The sequence below is a fragment of the Trematomus bernacchii genome, unplaced genomic scaffold (assembly GCF_902827165.1).
Source record: "Trematomus bernacchii unplaced genomic scaffold, fTreBer1.1, whole genome shotgun sequence".
Taxonomy (NCBI): Eukaryota; Metazoa; Chordata; class Actinopteri; order Perciformes; family Nototheniidae; genus Trematomus; species Trematomus bernacchii.
The window spans coordinates 5,952,257-5,965,063 of NW_022987803.1; the positions used below are offsets into that span (position 1 = coordinate 5,952,257).

Below are 12,807 nucleotides of genomic sequence, written 5' to 3' on the forward strand. Positions count from 1 at the left end.
TGTATTCCAGGTGGCAATGCTGATCTGTACAGGTTTCTTAATAGCCTGGATTCCTTATGCAGTGGTGTCAGTGGTGTCAGCGTTTGGTGAGCCGGACTCTGTGCCCATCTCTGTGTCCGTCATTCCCACGCTGCTGGCCAAGTCCTCCGCCATGTACAACCCCATCATCTACCAGGTGGTGGACCTGAAAAACTCCTGCGTCAAATCCTCCTGTTTTAAGGCTATGAAAAAACGCAGGCATTTCAGAAAGCCAAGGTAAAACATGCGGTATCTTTCTTTGTTTTTTCATTTTTTTAGATGTGGTTACGGTTGGGTTTTTATTTCAATACCGTTTTCATATGCATGAACTCTAAACTGACAAACACAAAGAAAAACTGAAAGAAGGGTTACTATTTTGTTTGTATTATATTTAAAAAAAGAATGGTTGGAGGATATTATGTATTTATTTCAACAAGGGCCATGCATACAAATACATTAATCTCAGATTAATTAATCACAGGTTGGACTTTACACATTAATGTACTTTGAGTTAATGTATATATATACATACATATAAACATACCAAGCTAATTACAGGGAATGATCAGATACGTTCAATAATTGTCCCTGGAAAGAAGGGAGAGATTGTTTTAAAGGGGACATATTTCGCAAATGTTTTGCTTCATATTTATATTTAGTGCTTCTACCATGACATCTTTTTTTATGTTCAAATAGTGCTCTATTTTTCTCATACTGCAGCACCTCTTTTCACCCTCTGACTGAAACCAGAGCAAAGTCTGCTCTGATTGGTTAGCTGGCCGGCTCTGTTGTGATTGGTCAACCGCTTAGAGATGTGTTGTAAATTCACGTACAATGTGTATCTTTCTAGCCTTTATTTCTGTGATTAATGAAGCATGCCGTTCATGCGTGGCACAGTGCTGCCTTAGCATTAGCTCGCTTTAGTTATTTAATTCACGCTTCATATTCACTGGAACGTTGGTTTTTTGTGTGGCTACCAGCTGACTAGGAACTACAGATGTCATTGAGAATTTCCAGGGTATATTAAACCAATCATTGCATCACATTACAATACATTACATTACATGGTGTTGGGCTTTTATCCAAAGCGACCGTAGATATACCAGCAATTTACTATATTGCCCAATGACACCTTGACATGTTGATTGCAAGGAATGGGATTGAACGTGACCCCCTGATTTGCAGATCAGAGCAATACCCCCCTGAGCCCCAGATCAGATATAAAGCATTAGTTCGAAGAACTTTATTTTGGGATTATGATTTTCTGATTCATTTATTGCTGCCCTCACCTGCTAGAGAAGCAGCCCATGGACTCGGGGCTCAGTCGCAGCTGTGGCGGACCTGTGTTCAATTCCAACTTTGAGGCTATTTACATGGGTCTTCCCCTCTGTCTCTAATTTCTTTTAAGGATCTCTATTGTGCTGTTAGGGGTTTTCTATTTTTGGGTTTCTTTCCAGTTTTTGTGCATGTAAATGGTCTGCAAAGGCTAAAATCCTAAAGTTCCCTCCTGAGGGAGTTTCTCTTCCACACACTCCCTCCGACTGCCTGAAACACCTCCATTGGACCCCTTTGTTTACTTCTGTAACATAGTGACAACACTTTGTAACACTCGTGCTTCAATTGGCTAGCACTCTAACACATTGTATGTGATAGGCTAAGGGGCAGAACATTGCGCTTGGCCAATCACAACAAAGCCGGCTACCTAACCAATCAGAGCACAGGCAGTATGAGAAAAATAAAGACCTTTTGGAACATTAACCTCTTCAGTCCTAAGGCCCCCTCACAGGGGGGCCTCCCCAACGTTTTTTTTCTTTTTTTCGAGACTGTGTCTCAGGGCTTCTTAACATTTATGAAACTATTAATGTGTAGCACCAGATTAACGGGAAGAATCTCAGCTAACTGAAGATATGAACCATCTTTACCAAAACAAAACACAAGTCTCATAAGAAGCGTCTAAATGACCCCTGAGCGAAAATATTCTAACGCACTGCGGCACAGAACTCAAGATAAAGATACCCTTATTACTTATCATAACTGCACATACAATATATCCGATTAAAGCTGAGACTCCACAGATTATAAAGGGTATAGTATCATCACTGAGCGATCCGAACTCGCGACAGGGGAAGCAAACACAGACATCACAACACGTACCTTTACGGAGCTTTTACGGCAGATCGTCTCACCGTAGCTGTCAATTAGATCAAAAGACGTGTTCAATGGCATTAAAACGAGAAAAAACGCGGCTGTATAGGTTGATCCATGGGTTGATAATGTGAAAAATTATTTATAATCCATAATTTCCATTTTTATGTAAAAGTTAGCTGCTAATGGTAGCCACCAGAGTGTATGCAGCTTCCGGTTTTGGCCATGCGTCACTCTCACTCCTTATTTGTTAATGTGTTGATGTGTGTAGAACTTCCCCTCGATTTCATTGGCTCTAGCGGTTATAAAGAGATTTCATTCATAAAAATCGACCAAGGGGGGCCAGAGATATGGAAAATCCACCCAAATTACCCCAGAAGTGTTTTTTTTTGGCTAAATCTCTCTTAAAAAGGTCAAATTCCACTTGTTTTGCATCAATCTTGATACAGGGTACTTATTATATGTTGTACTTTGGATTCCTAAAGCTTTTAGTCTACTAACCCATCATCCAAGGGTAGTTTTCACTATAAGTAAAAAAATATTTTTGGACGGACACTATAATTTACAGTTTTTTACTATGTTCAATCTGAATTTTCTTGAAAATAAAAAACATCTATATTGATTCTGACACTTCTACATCCAACTCACAGATGTAACCTTGCTTTGAGAAAAAAGATTATTAATTTAACCCTTTTGGAAGGGAAGATATGGTCATTTGTTCTGGGAATGTCATTTTCGAGCCTGAGACCTGAAAAACAGGCTCAGGTCTTAAGAGGTTAAAGCATGGAAACAAAAATACGATATGGAAAATGGGCTTAATATGGTGCCTTTTAATAAAGGCACAGTTAGCAAAGAAAAAAAATATTGAAAACAAATTATTAATTGAAGTCAAACATGTTTTAAAAATGTTTTTATGTCCCTGCAGGTTTTACACCATCTCTGGCTCGATAAAGGACAGATCACCACCCAAAGAATCTCAAATGGAGATGTGAGAGACACTTTAGACTGTGTAACCCTTTTACCTATTCTACTTCGGACAGTTTGCCTTGTTCCCTGCCCTCTGTGCCCTACACTTATCCAATCACACGCTGCCTGTATCCTGCTATGACCTCATCAACAGCTCACTGTCCCTAAGTGTCGCTTCTTGTTTTTCACCCACGTATCTCCGTATTCCTACCACAGCACCTCACCGTCCCGCACACATCTTTCTGGCAAGGTTTTGATTATTCTGTGGAGTTGAGTTGTCATACAAGTGATGTGTTGTGTGAGTTTCTTGACGTTTTTCCGTAGACATACTGTCTTCTATTGCCATGAAGAAAAATACATCACAGATGTTCCTGACTGACTGACTCAAGTGTTGTTCTCACAACTCGGCTTGACTGAGGTTTGAAAACCTAAGAAGTTTCTGATCAAGGCGAGTCACATCCAAAGCTATAATTTTTTCTGAATCCAAATCTTACAAAAGTGTGAAATTGCTATAAAGATTTAAATATATTTTATATATATATTAGTTTCTAAACCTGCAAATAAAGCAGAAAAAAAACCCTGACGTGAGCCCTTTCTAAACAGGTTTTGGGTGTGACCGTCAAGCTCTAAGTCGTGTTTTTACTGTTTGTACTGGCTGTTGTGTTTTGTACTCTTACACCTGTTGCTTGTATACCCTAAATATGTCTAAAAAAAGGACTGAAATACACCATGCTTTACTTTCACCAGGTGTTACACACAATGAGATTTTTGAGTTATGTGTCTCAAACAATGAAACAAGACAAGGACAGTTACATTTTATTGCAAAACCATTCAGTTTGCATTTAAAACCGTTTATGGTGTGAGTAGGTAATGGATTGCTGCACAAACGTTTATGGAAACACAATATTCAGTCAAAGAATCAACTCCAGAAGTTGATTTGGTTTGCATAAATGGAATGGCAATCCTTAACCACCTACAGTTGGGGCAATGGGTACAGAAGCAATTGTGGTTGATTTAGGGACCATTTTTAAAAAGTGTAATTGTTGGTTTGATGTCTGTTTTTGCTATAGGCCAAAATAACTATCATTTTAAATGATAAATACAAATCATTGTTTATTTTTTGGTTAATATGCTTATAAACCTTCTTGTCTAGAGTAAGACGAGAAGATTGATGACAGTCTTTGTTGAGTATGAAGTTAAAGACGGGGCAATTTGCTTATCTCAGCATTAAGACTGGGAGCAGCTAGCCTAGCCGAGTTACAAAGTAACATATTATAATGTAATAATATAAAAAATGTTTCGTAACAAATAACACGTTTTTTGCTTTTTATATACCTACAAAAGCAAAAAAAGCACAGAAAGACAACATTTGTTTCCGAGAGAGGGTTATTAGCTGTGACAAAATGTAACCATTAGGCCTTATTGTCATTGCATGGTTGCAAGCATGCTACGCAGACACTAGAAGGTAACCAGCTAAAACACTGCATAGCTCTTTTCAGAGAAAGACAGTGAAGTCTTCAGTGAAGACATTCCTTTGTTTGACTGTCTTTGAAAGTTGTGAGTGGGTGTCACATTGACTCAGTTTCACAGAGTGCTGTATGACGATCAGCTTAGAATCGCCCCTACTCTCCGCCGTGGAAAACAAAATAGAAAAAAGACATGGTACCAAAAGAGTAGGATTTGAACCATGCAATGGAAATGAGGCAGTGGTAACAGGTGGCAAAGCGCTGTGTCTTCCTGTTTGTGAATGCATTCAAACAAACAAAATATTTAACATGTTAATTAGTTAGCATTTTCCCTGCTACCAGTTTATGCTAACCCACTTCTCCCTCCAACTTCATACTTAATAGAGATACAGTAAAGGACTCTGGAACAACTACGACCTTCAAATGCTACATTGTTAGTTAAATAGGCATAGCTAGCATGTCTACTTCAACCAGTTACCGTGCAAGCTTTTACAATACTACCTACCTTTAGTTGTTGTCCCCTTTACTCCCCACTTGCATTTGAAGAAAGTAGCTTTAAATTGTAGGGATGCTTAAACGTGGTTTTCAAAATGAGTTTGAGCAGAAGTAAACAAACCATTCAAGCTAGCTACAGAAACATAGCCTACTGATGCCTTTAGCCGTAAAAGTCTAATAAAAGACGAATGCTTTGAAGGTCGTAGTAATCATATGGAAGTCGCCCTTACCTTCGACAAGAAAGTGGTTAAGTGTTCCCTTAAAATGAACATGTACTTGGTTGAACGTTGTGCCTTTTGCACACGCCTGATGTCTCATTCTCAAAAATGTTCTATAAATGCATGTTTAATGTTAAAGTATGCACATCCATGGATTGAAGATAAGCAATACAAAAAATATATTGATTCGCTTTTGCACTTCTGTCTTGCACACCTTCATTCCATGAACCAATGTTACGACCTGCCCTCTACTCCGTGGTAGTGGCTCGTGGGGAGACCCGCAACATAAAACAAAACACGCAAAAACCAGTACTTGATAGCGATCATTTCTTTGAAGTACTCACACAAGCAAACCGGCAAACTAAAAGAGGTCTGGAGGACTGGCCAAAAGAAACAAAAAGACGGAGGGAACCCGAGCCAGCCACACCACGGGCCGTAGGAACCAGAGCTTCCCTCCCCTAACCAGAAATCAAATAAATACCCTATGGGAAACAAAATAAAACAGGCTAAACATAAAAACATCAGAAGATACACGGTCTACAGCTCAAACGTAGCAGACAGATAATCAAAAGAAGAGTGTCTCCCGGCGTAAGCCTCTTGTTTTCCTCCAGCACTCACCGCTGTGAAGGGGCTTGAGTCTTAAGTGTTTGGACATGTCCTACTGTCTGAAACACCTGACTGGCCTATGTCAAACACTTAGCTAGTGACACGTACTCAGCTGGTCTAAATGTATCCATTAGGCACATGCAGGGTCTCTTTGAAAGTTTAGGCACACAAGTCCACTAAAGACATATGATGGTCATGTTTTGGGACCTGAAGACTTTTTGGTTAATTCATATTCCATTTTCACTTTGACAGATCTATAGCAATTTTGGTACCACTTTACAATAAGACTACCCTTATAAAGGGTTTACGAATAGTTTGCAATTCATTTATTAATTAGGTTGTGAACACTTTATAAATCATTAATAAGTTTTATAAGACATGAGAAACAGGGCAACTGTGACCGGTTGCTTGCCAAATAGTGAGCCCACATTTATCTGTACTGCTAAGCCTTATATTGGCTACTTAGCTTACTTCGTCTTCTTCATCAGCCAGCATCCTTGGTATCTGTTGTTCACAGAGTTGATTCTCGCTAAGTAGCCAATATAAGGCTTAGTCATCTTGCCAAATAGTGAGCCTGTGTTGATGTATGAAAACTATGTTAGAACTGGTTTATAAATGGTTCTTAATGATTAATAAAGTGTTTACAACCTAATTATAAACCCTTTATGAATCCTTTATAACGGTAGTCTTATTGTAAAGTGGTACCGCAATTTTACTAAAGTAAGCTAGTTATGATTTGTGCCTAAGCAGGACAGAAATGGCTCAGAGGCGCATGCATACGTTTTCAGCATCAATAATTATTTAAAAGTAGTGTTGTTGTCATCGTAAGTTATGTGTGCTTCAGTCTGTGTTTTTTATTTAAAGATTCCCAAAACATATGTTGTCCAATCATGGCTTAACCTTGTACTGTCTTTGTATACCGTACGCTAAACTGTCAATCCATATTTTCATTTGGCACAGATGTGACTCTATACAGAGCTAAGGGACGGGCAATAAGGGTGTTATACTTACACAAAGCCATATTTATTGAATATTCAAGACAAAAAACAACAGTTTTATAGAAAATAAAGAACATTTGTACAATCTGATATAATCCAATCAAAAATACATGAATGTTAATTTGGCCACAGTTTGTACATTGATGGGTGAATTCAGTAAGCATGTGGCTGCTAATAGAGTGGTGCAAAAATGACGTTTTGTTGTCGTCCGACCCAGAAGTTAGCATCGTAAGAGCTCCCTCGACAAAAAGCAGTGGGATTTTTCCAATGGATTTCAGAATATTTCTGAAAATAAGCACCGTAGCAAACACATGTTTATGAAACTTACACATAATATTCAGCAGGATAATCTCCACATATTGTCAGAAGACACAGAGAGAGGGAGAGTATATAATGTCTTATACTCAAATTGCCTTTTACTCTTTAAAGTCTTATATGTGTTTAACAGAGACATATGTTTAGGTTTGACATTCCAGGAGGGTAAAAGGTGGAGTAAAAGGTGGATTTGCAAATGGTTAAGGACAGAGGGGTTTTATGGGTAGGATTTTTTTTTTTAAATATATATAGTGGGACTGTAAGCTGTGTTCGGGGTGCAGAACCTCTTTTTCCTCTGAGGATGAAGTTGCTCTGACACATTAAAGCTTCAGACATTCACCATTTACTGACGTATTTTATGAAGTAGAACAAATCACGAGAATCTCTTCAGCTTGCTTTAACCACAGATCTTATTTCAGGCATCTAACAAAAAAACGTAAAAAACAGTTGAGACAAGGGTACATATCCATGTTTTAGGAATCCTGCGCCATTCTATAGCACCATGCTATATTGCGTATTATCACTATCTGCCACGTATTAAGGTCTGATTTGCAAAATAAATTGCGCTAATTATATCACGATATATTCTCAAGATGTGGGTGCGTGAAATAATACACCTCTGCTTGGACCACTGCAGATTTAGGTTGCATTTTATCCTTTTGCATTTCTATAAATGTTCAAAATAATCTTCACAAAAGTATTCATAAAGTATTATTTATGGGGTGCTGCTGTATTGGATACCATTACATTCCTTTCTAAATGTCATCATGTTGTTTTGGCCACTGAAATGGTCTAATTAGTATGTTTTCTTGTAGATCTAGACCTCCATCCACATGTTCTTTGTATAAAATCCACTTAATGTAAAACAATGCTGCACCAAACCTTTTACACCCACCTGGCGTTGCTTCGATCATGTCTGCACTTTCTGCATTGTTCCAATATTTCTAGTCTAGTTTGACCCCATGACTTGCTGCTTGGCTTTAAATGCTTTATCAATGATGACCAATGTAGTAGTATATATTTTCAGACTATAGTGTTTTGTTTCCTATTGTTGTGGGTCATGTGTTTTGTCTGTACAAGTTTTTTGTCTTTGTACAAGTTAAAGGTAAAGTGACTTTTCATTTTCCAATAAGCACACATACTGGTTGGCTTGATCAGGACTGATACAACTAATGTTTATGCAAATAGTGTACGTTTTAACACAGGCTGGGGTGGGTGTGCTCTTGGTTCATTTGCCAGATCTACAAAAAGCTAAAAGTGGTCATGAATAATCATAAATTCAAGCCTTAAGGTTTTACAGATGACATGGTCGAACTGATCCTGGCCTGCTGTTAGACGATAGAGTAGATAGAACTGAACTGAATCTCAGGTATTGGATGTTTTGCTGTTTTCAGTCTGATGGTCGATGAGGAAGTATGGAGTCATGTTTGTGCAAAAAACGTTTTGCAAAGAAAAACAGTTTTGAGATTTCATCATGTACATTTCTGTTGTTGTATTTACACATTTAAATATGTAGTACTTTGTTTTGTCACTTCCATGCACACGCTGACATATTAATTGTAATAAACTGTTACACTTTATCCGAATTTACAGCTCTAATGTGTGTGCTTTATTTAAAATGTACAAAATGTAACATCTTTGAAGATACATTAATGTCTCCTGAAGTTGTACCTGGAACTCAAATTGTATTAATCAGTCACATGAGTTGCTGGTGTAAATAACTCTGAAAGTTATTTGAAATAAGATAATAATTAGCATTTCAGAGTCATCTCCTGAATGCAACAAGAGCTGTTTCATAATGTGAATAACCTGAGAATTCTAAAAAGCTAGTTATTCCTACAAAGAACACAGGGAATCATTGTCCCTTCCTGAGTGATATTTTACAGTACTGCTGTCTCAAATACTCACTAATTCACTAAGTGTATTCATCCACAGCTATTAAAATAATCCCTGTTTATCTTCCTGTCTGGGTAAGGCTTTCAAAAGACCCCAGCTGTTTTAGGTTAATACATTAAAAGAAATTAGAGTGCATATTTGTGTCCGGTTATTAAAGATGTATGTCATCAGCATGTACGGAAAGGAAACAACTGAAGTGATAAACAAGTAAAAACCCATAAATACAATACATAATGACATGTAAAAATAAAGATAACAAATGGCATCAAACACTTGAAAACAGAATACCTCAAGAAATCTTTGCCACAAATTGGCCCCCATATTTATTCTTCCTGTTAGTGTTCTATGTTACAACAATGCTGGTATTGTTTACACAATTTAAATGTGTCTTAAAGGTTTGTAATTCATGTGACAGTCAGGCGGTTCATTGATATTTATCAATGGTCAGTTTTACAGTTCAACACATCATTTGTTAAAAACCGTGCCCAAAACCACAATAAGCTTCAGAAGCACAGACATTATTTTGACTGAAATCTGCAAATTATGCAACAAAAATATTCCAAATAATTTCATTCCTTACATTTAGTTCCCATCTCATATGCATTTAAGTATCACAAGTAAGTAATATGAACTTCTTGTTAAATTATGTCATTAGTTTTTAATTAATTGAATCTGACATATTTTATTAGCTACTGCAATTTGATCAGAAATCAGTAAGAATCTTCTATTGGTAGAACAATTGTTTGTGCTATACCTGTTTTATAATGAAATAGTGAATGAATGACAGAAATGTTAACTGGAAATATTATTTACTGACATATTTTATGAAGTTGAACAAATCACGAGAATCTCTTCAGCTTGCTTTAACCACAGATCTTATTTCAGGCATCTAACAAAAAAACGTAAAAAACAGTTGAGACAAGGGTACATATCCAGGTTTTAGGAATCCTGCGCCATTCTATAGCACCAATGACAGAAATGTTAACTGGAAATATTCGCTTTTTCATTGAAATATTACTGATGTCCTAATCCAATGTCCAAATCTTTTTCCTATCCTAATGTGACCTGGGGCCTCATTTATAAAGCTTTGCGTAGGATTCACGTGGTAAGGTGGCTTACGTAGGACAAAGCAAATATGCACAAAAATATTCCGATTTATAAAACACTGCGCACGCACGTCCTACATCAACTCGAAATGCGGCGCAGCTTTTGCGGGCTACACGTAACGCCCATATTTGCCTATAAATAGTCAAAGAAACGCCCCGTATTAATATTCATTTTGACTGACTGCATGAAGAAGATCGCAGGAAATGACGACAGAACAGCTAAAAAAGACATCTCACACCGTGTCAGATTTTGGTTCTTTTGGGGAGGTCGAGATAAATCATATTGTTTGGTGGATGCAGTTTGAACCAGAGTAGCAGCATGGAGGTCGGATCGTCACCAAAATAAATAAATAAGTGGTCCGAAAAAAGTTAAAGACAAAATAAATACACATAACCTTCCTCAGGCAGTGTGTCAGTGTGTTTGTGCCGGGAACAGGAGACACCCCCTTGATGAGAAACTGTAAGAAATGATCGGGGAATCCCTCCGGAGAGGAGTCATGACGACTGGATCTGAATGATTTTTTGTATTTGGTGGTTTGTGTTCCAGCTGTCGATCAGCTGTGCGCAGCGTCTCCACTGCAGCCTGTGCGTCTCAACCCCCCCGCAGCAACTCTATCCACCACTTAAAGGAAATAAAACAACTGTGTTGAGTTATATCAGCTGCACAATTTACCAAATATGGTGTTCTTAGTTTCCATACCTCCTGTGTTTTACGAGCGACTTATCAAGTATTGGCGAACGGCATTAAACATGATAGTATATAAAACCATGCTCGTATCTACAACCTATAGAAAAGCAAAATGGCGTCAGTTTAAAGTAATTCTGTCCTCCTGCTTACCGCATCATTTATGAGAATACATTTCTTAACAAGAGAAAATAATCGAGGGGTGATCAATAATATTTCCGTATATTTTTATTTCTCCAAGTTATGTTTTTGTGTGCACTGAGGAGTCTCAAACAGGCGTTTGTTTAAACATTTTAAGATTGACTTTAATCAATTTGTGAAAATGAATTCTTCATATATGATAAATGAGAGGTAACATTTTATTTATGGTATTATTTCCACATATTTCTCACCATTATTCCTTCTGCCAACGGTGTCGCAGTTTCTCGTCTCTCCCGTTTTTGTGCGTACCGCGTACGGATGGGTCAGAGTGTGCGTGGAGGACCGCACATTTTCCTGTCAAGTTTGTTTTTTATAAATCGCAAAGATGTCTTAGAAACGGGCGTACGCCATCTTTTGAGCATACGCAACGTTTATAAATGAGGCCCCTGGTGACTGAATTGAACTGATTTTGTTGTCTTATTTCTGTGAACTTAGGGTTTCAAATGTAACATGTCTGCTTGGAAGGGTCACCAGTTAAATTCCAAGAATCGATCAAATACAGAGTGCACTGGCATTTGAGAGGTGCCAGTTTGACCCCAGGGCAATATGTAGCTGCCCTTGAGCAAGTCACTGGACCGAACCCTAACCTTGAAGCTTCTCCCTGGGCACTATGTTAAATAGGTTTTTATGCATGTTGATGGTATGATAGGTTAAGGGTCTGGGCATCTTTAAGCAGTTGACCAATCACAACAGTGCCTACCAGTTAACCAATCAGAGGGCCCTTTTAATAGCTGCCTACTGCTCCTAATACTAGGATAGGGCAGGTCTCCCTTGAAAAAGAGATCGATGATCTCAATGGGACCACCTGGTTGAATAAAGGTTTGAATGAATAGGTTAAATGCAGAGACTACAATATTACATATCTGCTGTAGTTCTGTATTTATAGAGCCCTGATGAGAAGACTTCTGGACAAACAGGAAGCACTGCCGCCAAAACTGAAAACTTGACGTGGATCATAAATATATCAGCAATTAAACAACATCTTACATTTCTTTTCACACAATACGTCTCCTTGCAGTATCAATACTAATTCGGCTGACTTTTATATTTGATCCAATTGGTAGATAGGTTATATTTACACCATAACGGTGCACAGCTGATATAAAAGGACTTTTTAAAGATAATACTGATTTTCTTTGAATATAAGAATGTAAATACTGAGTTGAGAGAATAGTCAGGGGATTTGGGTGATGGGAGACACATCTATGGATTCAGAATTTCAATAGCTTACTGTTAAATGACGGATATACCTTTCTGTCTGTGATGTTTTACAAATCAGATATTAGAAGTAAAACATGTGAAATAATATAGCAATATCCTGTAAAATTATGTGAAAACATGAATAAAACTACACATCTTCAGATGTTATACATACACAAGTGTCCTACACTAATAATACAAAGTTATTATGGCTGTGTGTACCTTGTGTGCACCGCCTAGTAGGGGTGGGCGATACCACAACATCTGGATTCGATCCGATACCAAGTATTTCAGGGCCCGTATCGCCGATAACGATACCGATACCGATACTTTTTTAAATGAAAAGCTTCTTATGTACTTTCAAGTAGGGGAGAGCTGCTTGACATGATTTTTGAGCTGAATGCATCATAAATAGACTAAATCTGAATTCATTTTCATGATTAAAGACAGGACAGTTTTTATAGACAAATAAACGTTTTACTTTTGCAAATG

General features: G+C 37.7%; 1 protein-coding gene across 1 annotated transcript in view; it reads left to right on the top strand.

The window, feature by feature from the left end:
• The window catches only part of opn5 (opsin 5), a 50,429-nt gene extending 46,971 nt beyond the window's left edge, over positions 1-3,458 (top strand). Inside the window, exons 6-7 of the mRNA XM_034150417.1 lie at positions 11-255; positions 3,089-3,458. Of these exons, the coding sequence (XP_034006308.1) occupies positions 11-255; positions 3,089-3,155 (312 nt within the window). The 3' untranslated portion in view covers positions 3,156-3,458. The remainder of the gene's footprint in view (positions 1-10; positions 256-3,088) is intronic.
• The last annotated feature ends 9,349 nt before the right edge of the window (positions 3,459-12,807 follow it).